Source organism: Lepidothrix coronata, unplaced genomic scaffold, assembly GCF_001604755.1.
Source record: "Lepidothrix coronata isolate B3197 unplaced genomic scaffold, Lepidothrix_coronata-1.0 Scaffold21, whole genome shotgun sequence".
NCBI classification, from domain to species: Eukaryota; Metazoa; Chordata; class Aves; order Passeriformes; family Pipridae; genus Lepidothrix; species Lepidothrix coronata.
The window spans coordinates 2211915-2222488 of NW_016690201.1; the positions used below are offsets into that span (position 1 = coordinate 2211915).

General features: G+C 39.7%; 1 protein-coding gene across 1 annotated transcript in view; it reads left to right on the forward strand.

Moving 5' to 3' along the window:
- The window catches only part of TMPRSS7 (transmembrane protease, serine 7), a 30227-nt gene extending 19800 nt beyond the window's left edge, over nt 1-10427 (forward strand). Inside the window, 8 exon segments of the mRNA XM_017807880.1 lie at nt 427-563; nt 1393-1500; nt 2223-2333; nt 3464-3580; nt 5537-5714; nt 5877-6145; nt 7910-8046; nt 10189-10427. Coding sequence (XP_017663369.1) covers nt 427-563; nt 1393-1500; nt 2223-2333; nt 3464-3580; nt 5537-5714; nt 5877-6145; nt 7910-8046; nt 10189-10359 — 1228 coding nt within the window. The 3' untranslated portion in view covers nt 10360-10427.
- Nucleotides 10428-10574: the final 147 nt, after the last annotated feature.

The window sequence follows — 10574 nt, forward strand, 5'->3', positions numbered from 1 at the left end:
AATGAAGTTGGACCAATTTTATGCCAATCTCTTTCTGCACTATTCTTTAGAAGCAATCCTCAAAATCAGAGAAGCTAAATTTGCTGTCCCACTGTGCTAACATTTACCCTCACACCAAACTTACTTGAGTCTTCTTAAAAATCAAAATCCTTTGAAAACAGATATAAGAAATGGTGACAAAAGTACCCATGTTTGTTACATCTCTGTTCTTCTAGACTTTTTGGCAAAACTTTGTGCTTGCGTGTGTGTGGTCACGAAGGATTATGACCAGCATTTTGGGGGATTTGTGTACTGCTTCAGGTTTTGGTTCTTAATTAACGAATGGCAGCTGACTGTACTGCTGAATTTCAGTGTTGTTGACATTTAAATTGCATGTAAGGCAATTTTCACGTGAAGGCTGCTTAGAACTCCGCTGAACATTTTTAGGTACTGCGGTTACTATGTTGATCACCAAACAGTCTTCCACATTACAAGTTCTGCTGTCCATGTCGAGCTTCAGTGCAGTTCGAAGGTCTCTGAGAAACCACTTCTGGTGGAGTATGGCAGCTACAACATCAGCCAGCGTAAGATGGATTTTATCTTTTCAACCCCGCTTTACATTTCAGACCTGTGAAGCATCGTTTTCTTGGGGTCCACTAGGACTTAATAAAGGAACTTACCTGTTGGGTTTTAGTTCATTTTCTTTTCTGATCTTACTACATCAGATGACTAGCAAACAAAGAGCCTTTTCTAGCTCATCAAGGCTGTGCATCTAAGGTTTGTGGGCATGTGCAGCATGCTCTGGTTTCCTGCAGTCTGCTCTCTTCTGCACAGTCCTTAAAGTTTCCTGTGTGGCTATGACCATGGTGCGGTCAATTGAAGTCTGCTGTTCCTCTTTGTTTTCATCCCCAACATTTTTTTTTGTGATGTTTCTCTTACTACAAAGGCTTCCAGGTAATGAAGAGAGTGTATCAAATAATCAACTGCTTATTTCGTGTTTATTTTAAAAGGAAGCATTGATGTAGTTCATACCTCAGCACCATGCAGGTTACTTACCAAAGTTGTGAAGTGCTGCAAATTTTGGTTATTGGAAGTGAGACTGTCCTTTAGAAGAAGACAGCATTCTAAGCAGTCTCATGTTGTGTCATAAAACACTGGCTGATTTGGGCCAGCCCTAGTGAGCCTGTGATACCTATTCCAGGAACAGCTGAATTGGAACTTTAAGGATATTTTTTCCTCTTCTTCAAATCCCAGTTTTAAACATTTGAATTCAGTTTAAGTGCTGGCAATGTACTCAGTTCTATTACATTTAGGTCATTCCTTGGAATAGCTTAGTGACTGTAAAATGGAAAGAGCTGGCAATATTTGGGAAAAGAAAATTTTGAAGTTGTTTTTTCTTTTTTTAACCTCCAGCATGTCCACCTGGATATTTCAAGTGTTCTACTGGCTTGTGCATCCAGCAGCTACAGCGCTGTGATGGCATAAACAACTGCTTTGATGAAAGCGATGAACTCTTTTGTGGTTTGTATTCACTTATTAGAGATCTTGACTGGAAATGAATGAATTATCTTTTCTTAGAAGGCAGCTGAAACAGGGTGAAATTTTTAGGGGGAAAAAAAAAAGATGTTTTCAGCTTCCTTTGTATGTCCAGGTACAGACTATAAGTCAGTCTCCATTGCTTAAGTAATAGTTAATTGGCAAGAGACAAAACCAAGAATGAAGAAATGTGGCACTGGAGAGCACAAGGAAGAAATTTGGATGTGCAAAACCAGCTGTAATAGATTATATTTTAGTTTTTCTTCATGTCATAAATGTTGGTAATTATTAGTTAAGTTCTGTTCCATTTTGAGATGAGTTATTTTTGTAGGGGAAGTGACAAATGGGGGTGAATAGAGTACATGAAAGTGATACTAAATGTCCATGATGAAAGCGAGTTAGAACTTGTCCAACTCTGCCCGGGGCAATGTGTGAACTGGGGAAGTCACTGAACTCCTGCACTTTATTTCCTGCACTTTATTTCCTGCACTTTATTTCCTGCACTTTATTTCCTGCACTTTATTTCCTGCACTTTATTTCCTGCACTTTATTTCCTGCACTTTATTTCCCGCACACATAATGTGGCACTCACACCCATCCTTGTACCATGCAGTGAAGGTTTGAAGTGGTACTCAGAAATAGTCAGAAGAATAGTGTCAGCATTGACAAGCATGCTTCTATACCTGATTTGACTTATGTTTTTGAAGTTGTCCCTGAATGGAACTGTAACTCCAGCTTCGCAATACAGGATAATTTGGTTGCCTGCAATGGAGTAAGTGATTGTGAGAATGGAAAAGATGAGCAGAACTGCACCCACAGTAAGACTGCTCTCTTAAATATTTTATTTTCTCTCTTTTATTATCTATCTTCCCCTGACTTGAATTCTGGATGCTACATTCAAAGAGTTGAGAGGCACTATCAAACTTCACTCAGGCTATATAATTCTGTTTAATTTTCTAAAATGCTTAGAAACAAGTCCTTATTGATTTTAAACTATTTATTTTTTTAAATGAGCTCACGAACACCTGTTTCAGCAAAATACTGGCAGAAGAATTAAGTACTTTGGGTGCAGGATGGGGATCTAGGAATTTGAAGCTTGAATCCCTGCTTTTATCTCTTTAAAGCATAAGCTGTGCAATTTATTTCCTGGATCTGTTTCACCATCTGTAAAATAACTATAAAAATGATAGCTTATCTGGAGCAATTTTCAGGGTTATAAGGTTAATGTGTTTAAAATTCTATGGAAACTATAAATTTAGCAGTAGGCCCATGAAAGTCTTGAATCAGACCTTTCTTGGACTTTTTAGAATAAATTAACACCATGACATGAAAGGGAGCACAATTGGTAAGTGCTGCAAGTGACCTTTTTGAAGGCAAGGTTTTGACCTGTCTGACTAGACAGTCTGTGTAAATGGTTAGATGATACTTCTGTGTATTGACAAGAAAAATAGATTGGGTTTGAGTGGCTTCATTTATTGCAAGCCACAGGGAAATAGAAAAATGCCAAGCCTAGGGTTTGCAGTTTTACTGAATACAGTTAATAATACTGCTTTCACTACAATCTTTCATTTCACATTTAATACTGAAATATAAAGGAGAGCTTCTTTCCAGAACCCTGGATGTTTTCTCTTTCTAGCCTCACACTGTACATCTAAATTTTTGCTACTATATCCATGTTCACTAGTGCTATGGGAAAGGATGGGACAAAACCTTAGTTCAAACTTGTCCAAATTGATGTACACCTTGATATTGTTGCAATTCTACTTGAAAAGTTTATTCTAAGTAGAGGTTGACTTAAGCCATCCCATTCAAAGTGCTTTTTTTTTGCTCTGTTCCCTCCTATCAATTAATACATGTATGAATCTTTTATCTGTGCACACATTTCTTCACATGTTAAGCTGAGCCAACAGTTTTCTTTTTTTTTTTTTTTTCTCCACAACTATTTCAGGTATTCCTTGCACAAACCACACATTTAAGTGCAGGAATAATATTTGCATTAGGAAACAATATGCAAAATGTGATGGGACTGTGGACTGTGTTGATGGAAGCGATGAGAACAGCTGCAGTAAGTTCCTCTCAAACATTCATCTTTTTGAACTTTGAACTTTTTGTGCAATAAAGCCCTTTATTCCTGTTTTGGAGTGGGTACAACTCATGCTGCAGGTACTGAGTTTTTATTGCATTCTCTCTATAGTAGTGGGGTAATGATCAGCTATCAGTTCACTGCAGGTCTGCTTGCAGAATTTCCTAAGTTCTTGTGAGAGGGTGAGTTTTACAGTCTAAGACATGGGGAGTCTTAGACAGCTGTGCTGCTTATTGTAGCTGTGTTAAGGATTGGGGAAGCAGAGTTAACTGCAGAGTGAACTTGGCTAGCTGGTGAGGCAGCGTTTTTGCTGCCTGCAGTGATGTCAGGTACTTCTGTTGAAGTCAGACTGTATTCGGACTTGGGGATGATACAGCTGCAATGAGATAAAACCCACAAATTTTTCACTTTCTCTCGCTCCTCCTGATGGTGAAAACCCCAGTATTTCATAGTATCAAGCTATGTTCTAGTCTCAAATCTTTCTAAAGTAACCTCTGTACAACCTCTTCAGTTTGCTTTGCTCTAAAGTGAACAGATTATTGTTACTGCAGTAGCAATAAAAGTGGGATTAGGATTAGTTGCTTAAACTGAATGCTTTCAGGTATTTGAGGTATATAACATAGACCTGTTGAAACAAGTCCAAAGGAGGTCCACAAAGATGATCCGAAGGCTGGAGCCACCTCTCATATGAAGACAGGCTGAGAGCTGGGGATTTTCAGCAAGAAGAGAGGGCTTTAGGGAGACCTTTTAGCACCTTCTAGTACCTGAAGGGGGCCTACAAGAGAGCTGGAGAGGGACTTTTCATAAGGGCGTGTAGTGACAGCACAAGGGGAAATGGCTTTATATTGACAAATGATAGATTTAGATTAGGTATAAGGAAAAAATTCTTCACTGTGAGGGTCCTGACTCACTGGAACAGGTTGCCTGGAGAAGAGGATGCCCCATCCCTGGAAGTATTCAAGACCAGGTTGGATGGGGCCCTGAGCAACCTCTTCTAGTGGAAGATGTCCCTGAACATGACAGGGGGATTGGAACTAGATGATCTTCAAGGTCCATTCCAACCCAAACCATTCTATGATTTTATGATTTTGCCTGGCCCTCAGCTGCTTCTGGCATGTTACCTGTATTTCAAATCTGCCAGCACCTGCCTTGGATAGAGTAGGATATCTTAAAAGACTAGCCGTATGACTACTTTTGTCTGGAAACATTAATGCTGCATTTGACTTTTTGTCTGTGTGCAGGAAAGTGTTCAGAAAGATTAACACCTCTGTGTGGGACTAAAACTCTTGAGCAGAAGCTTTACATGCAGGCACTAGGGATGGACACAAGGCCCTACAGAAGGGTCTTTCTTCCTTGCTTTTCAAATTAGAGTACAGCTTTTTGTGCTGAGATATGACTTCTTCACCTGTTACTAATAGACGGCATTGACAGACTGTCAGTTATTTCCATACAAATTAATGATTGAACCACCTTATTTCTGAAGTAACAAATGTCTAATCTCCACATACATTTTTCTTGTATCACTCCCACTGTTTTGGTAAGAAATAAGTGTTCTGATGACACTGAACTTCCTTACTGATGGTGTACTTCCGGTCAGGGCTGACAGTATCAAAAAGAGATAAGGTACTGTCTGTTTTTATATATTCATTGGGATGCTTATTAAATCAATGGATCCTCTGACGTTGCTGACATAAGAAACATTCAGAGGTCAATTCCTGTAGCAGAGCTAGAAAAGGAATTTTTCTAGAGCAGTGCCTTTTTTGACTTGGAGTCACCTCTTGTTTCAGTAATAGAGCAGCCAAATAGATTAGAACAGGGCAAGGAAACAGATTCCAAACATTTCAAAGTTCAAGATTGTTTCATGCCCTGTGTGGGAAGCCCTCTCACTGAAGAAAAAGCACTAGGGATGGGGTTTATAACCTGAAATATCCCTTGCAGGTTGTGGCAGTAGCAAGATCAGCAATCTCATCTCTAGGATTGTAGGTGGCTCAAACACCAAGGAAGGTGAATGGCCCTGGCAGGTCAGCCTTCATTTTGTGGGAGCTGCTTACTGTGGAGCATCAGTGATTTCAAAAGAATGGCTCGTGTCTGCAGCTCACTGCTTTCAAGGGAGCAAGTAAGCAATCTTCCCTCTGACTCTGTCCCAAACACGACCAGCATCCACAAATGCCTTTAGATCCCTGAGTTTGAATTGCATGGAGGTGCTGCCTGCCCTGCTGCCTGCAGGTGTTTTGGGGTACTTTTTAAAGAAATGCCTTCACTGTGTGCTCCCAAGCAGGCTGGCTGACCCCAGAGCATGGCGAGCCCACATGGGGATGCAAATGCAAGGCCGTGCAAAGTTTGTATCTGCCGTGAGACGGATCATAGTCCATGAATACTACAACAGCAGGAACTACGACTACGACATTGCGCTGCTGCAGCTGAGCAAGCCGTGGCCGGACACAATGAGCCATGTCATCCAGCCAATCTGTGTGCCTCCCTTTTCCCATAAAGTCCGCAGTGGTGACAAGTGCTGGATAACAGGCTGGGGCCAAAAGCAGGAAACAGGTGAGTTTTATCCCTTCAGTTGAGCTAATTTTTTCCCCCAGGTAAACAGCAGCCTTCACAGCTGGTATGTGTGTGTGGGTGTGCAGGACACCAGCTTTTGTGTGTTGCTGAGGTGTGCAGAAAATAATAGTGTTTTGAATTTTCTGTCCTATGCAAGTAGGTGCCTTGTGCATGTACCTCCATGTGTTCAGGAAAATTGGCTAGTGGTCCTATGGATCTGAAACCCTTCTGGGTCATGTTGTTAGCTAAGACTTGCAAGGAGCTACACTTAATCTGAAATAATGTGGTGCTGTTTTTTGCCTTTGTTACCCTTGGAGCCTGTGCTGCTTGTTGCACGGAGATGAAATTGCTGTCTTTCTTCTCTCACCTTCAGCCTCTGCAGGCTGAGCAGCCCTGTGGTGCTGACCCTGGCTGTGAGGTGCCAGCTCTGTCCTCGGAGTGCGGCTTGACATAACGGCCACACTGTAATCATGGACTGCCCCGTGGCAGGGGTAGGGCTGGCCTTCCCAGCAGCTTGTCCTGACCTGCCTCTTCCCTTGTGGGAATGGTGGTACCTTCCACCCCTCCCATGGCCACCTTCCTAAAGCCCTTCCAGTGTGGGTGTGATGCCTTCCCTTAGCATAAATCGTGGCACTGCAGGGACATGGGCCAGGTGGTTTGTCTGCACCTTCCCAGGGCCAGCCTCACCTGCCCTCTCGGGGCTGCTGCCACTGTGCAAGGTGAAAGGTGGCAGCAGCAGGTAATTAACCTCCAGTGTTTGGACTTGCTGCTCACAGCCAGGATTCCCACATGCTAACTTACATCCAGCCTCTCTATAAATAGCTGTGAGCAAATATATGGTTGAAAACCAAGAGCAACCACCTGACTGAGATAGGATGCATGGTGTGGTTTCTCTCTTTGGGCTGCTGGTTAGTCATATGTGCAATGTAAAAGCTGGTTACTTAAAATGCAATGCCTCAAAAAAAAAAAAGTGGTTTTTTCCCCCTAATTTTCATCTATTCCCTTCATCATTCTACACTATACAAGTACCAAATCAGTCTTTTAAGTAATGTTAAAGTATACATTGTACTAGCTTTATCAAATCCTGAAACAGAGCTTTGTTATGTAAACCAACACTTTCATAATTGAATATACAGGGGAGGTTTCTTTGGCTGTACCCAGATTTTGAGAGGATCAGCTGGTGATGAAATTGGACCTTTTGCATTAAAAGGAGGGGACAATTAGATTTAATTCTGTTTTTCTGAAAGTATGTATCTTACAGCAAAGAGGTGTTTTACCAAATCTTTCAGATAGAGAGAACTGAATTTTGAGAAATGTCCAAGTTCTTAATGCTGCCAAAACTTGCATTCTGAAACTCTGACTCATAATCTTAATCTTGGATTTGGCTCCTTCAGATATACTGCCCTAACTGCAAATCTGTCATGTAATGATCCAAATACCTTCGTAAAATCCTATTTCCTTTTAAAAATAAGAAGAGAACAAATAAGGAAGTGTTGAAGCATTTTTGCAAAAAGCAAATAAAAAACTTTTTGGCCAACCCTAGTGATTATGCCATTGTATTTGGTGTGTCTAAAGGACCAAAACCACATTATACAATTGCCTATTAGAAGAAGCATTCTGCTCTATTGCAGTTGTTTGGAATCTGAAATAAACTCAGTGATCTAAAGTATCTGTGGATATTTTCTGAAGATTAGTTTTCTGTTTCAATAGATGAGTAAAATGCTAAGCTCTGTTGAATCACCCTTCTTTGAATCTGTTTTCCAGATGATGAAGGTTCAGCAGTTCTTCAGAAAGCGGAGGTAGAAATTATTGACCAGACATTATGTCATTCCACATATGGGATTATCACAGCTAGGATGTTTTGTGCTGGGCTATTGTCTGGGAAAAGAGATGGGTGTAAAGTATGTATCTCAGCACACTTTGCATAGAGCGTATCTTGTCTTTCATTGTTGCATGATGAGGTGTACGAATTGAGTGGCAGACCACTTTGTGGTCAGTATGTTTCAGTTCTGAAAAAGAGCAATATAAGAATTGTCTGTCAGCAAGTCTCTCCTCTGGGTGCTTTCAGAGTTCTGCTGCTTTATGTGCACAAGTAGCATCACTAAGTTTCACTTGCAGGCCAAAAGCCAATCAATTTGCAAGTCCCAATAACAACTTGAAGTCAGGCAATTTTTGGCATAAGAAGCTCTCAGTTGAAGAAAAAAATTATAAACTAGCTTGTCTCTTTTCAGGATCCCTCCCTTCCAACTTGGAGTGTATAATGAGACAATGATAATTGGGCATAAATTTTCCAAATGTAAATTATTTCTGATCTAAAAAAGCTGAAAGATAATAAATGTGAGGTTCTGAATTTACTTCTAGAGAATGGTAGTAAAACTCTGCGTGTGTCTGTGTGTGTGTACATACAATATGTATTTATATAACATTTCATATTACAGATGTTATATTGAACTTACATAAACCTACTACTAAAATAGTAGTTAATTTTCTGCTAAAATAATAATAAAACCATTTTTTAATTATGAGATCTGGAATGTTCTAGCTTTCACTGATCTATGTAGAAGTCAGAGAGACTACAATGGGTCTCAGGCAAGGAATGTCTGAGGGTTTTGAGGGAGTATAATGCACCAGCTGCTTTTTAGAGGTTAGCGAGACCATTGATATTAAGCATTGTTTTCACTAACTGGAGAATTTGTTTCTGCAGCTACTTTGTTTCTGTAAGGCCACTCAAAATATAGCCAAGCAAAAGCATAATTTACAGGTCTTCTGGCTGTGTTTTTGTAAGGGCAAAGGATTTGTGGCTGTGTCTGGCAGTTAGAGCTGATCAAAATGTGTGAAAAATGCTGGTGTTCCACTTCTCTTTTGTCCTAGGAATTAAAGAAAAAAATTGAAAATTTGACCTCAGTAAATGTAAAATCTTAATTGTCAAGGAAGGAAAAAGTTTTCTTCTAAATTCTTGACATTTTTGTCAGGCAATTCAAGTTAATCCTTCTTTGAGCAGAGGTGCCACCTTGGCACCTAGGAAGAGGTCCCTTCCAACCTGCCTTCCTAACATGCTATAACACTAAGAGAAAATAGTTTTCTAGCTCTGTCAAAATGTATGTCTAGAAGGAAGGCACTTCTCTTGCAAAACATTGAATTTTGCCAACTCACTTTTTGCTTTTGTAAATTGCTTCTTGCATTCAGTGTTTTGGTAAGGTTTAACTTGCTACTTGGTGTCTTTTTCAGAGATATTGTGTGTACAGCAGATTCTTACAGGAAAGTATAAGCTTGGTCCAAGCAATTTTCCCCAAATGGTGGCACTTTTTTTTTTTTTACCTGAAGCTCTGCCAATGTATTTGTACAAGAACATCCTATAAAAGGAGAGTCGTAGTTGCTTTGTCCTGTATTACGGCATTATGACATAGTGTATAAAACCTTGAAGTCTGTTACAGACTTCACTTTAACTGATCTAATTGCAAAGACATTGCATACACCTGAACTTGTTAGTTGTTTGTTGACTTGTATCTACTAGAGGACAACACTTAGGCTCTTTTTCCTTCTTTAAACTAAAAAAAAACACAAACACAAAACAATTGAGGGATTCAATCTGTTTCCATTTACCTTTAATTTGAGAGAAGTTATATAATTATTAAATATTTTATTTTATTTATTGTATTTATTTTTTTTTAAAAGCTTACTATTTTTTGAGTTGTTTGTGTGTAATCTATGAATTTACATACATAGCAAGGAGCAGATTTGGGGTCTAGCTGTGAGTTTGAAGCTAGGAAAAAAAAATTTGAATTTCAAATCTAGTCCATGAAAAGTAATATCTTTAGTGTATTTAGAGAGGGAGAGTTAGCCTTCTTTCTTGTGAAAGAGCAAACTTTGGTACAACTGTGCAATCCATCTGTTTACAAATAACAAAGTATCGATGGTTTGAACTATGTGAATATGAAATTATAATCACTGTTGGAATTGCTCAGGCAAAACATCTGCTGTGGATTTTCCCCTAGTTTTTATACTTCACTGTAAACACATACAACTCAATCTGTTATTTTTAGGGTGATTCCGGCGGACCATTGTCGTGTCAAAGGAATGGAGACGGAAAATGGTTTTTGACTGGCATAGTGAGCTGGGGTTATGGATGTGGAAGACCAAATTTCCCAGGTGTCTACACAAGAGTGTCAAATTTTGCCCCATGGATTCACAAATATGTGCCTTCAGTCTTGTAATGTGAAAACTGTTTTTGTGGAATAAAACATGTCCTGGATATCTCAATTAAAAATCATATTTGGAAAAACTGTTCAGTGGTGGAATTTCTTTGCGGGTCTCTTGCTGATTATGGAATTCACATATGGAAGTAATAATTAGCCTTTTTTCAAGCCTTCATGAATAAGGAAGAGGCTGTTCCTTGTGGTGGTTGTTCTATGCAGATGTCTGGAGACAC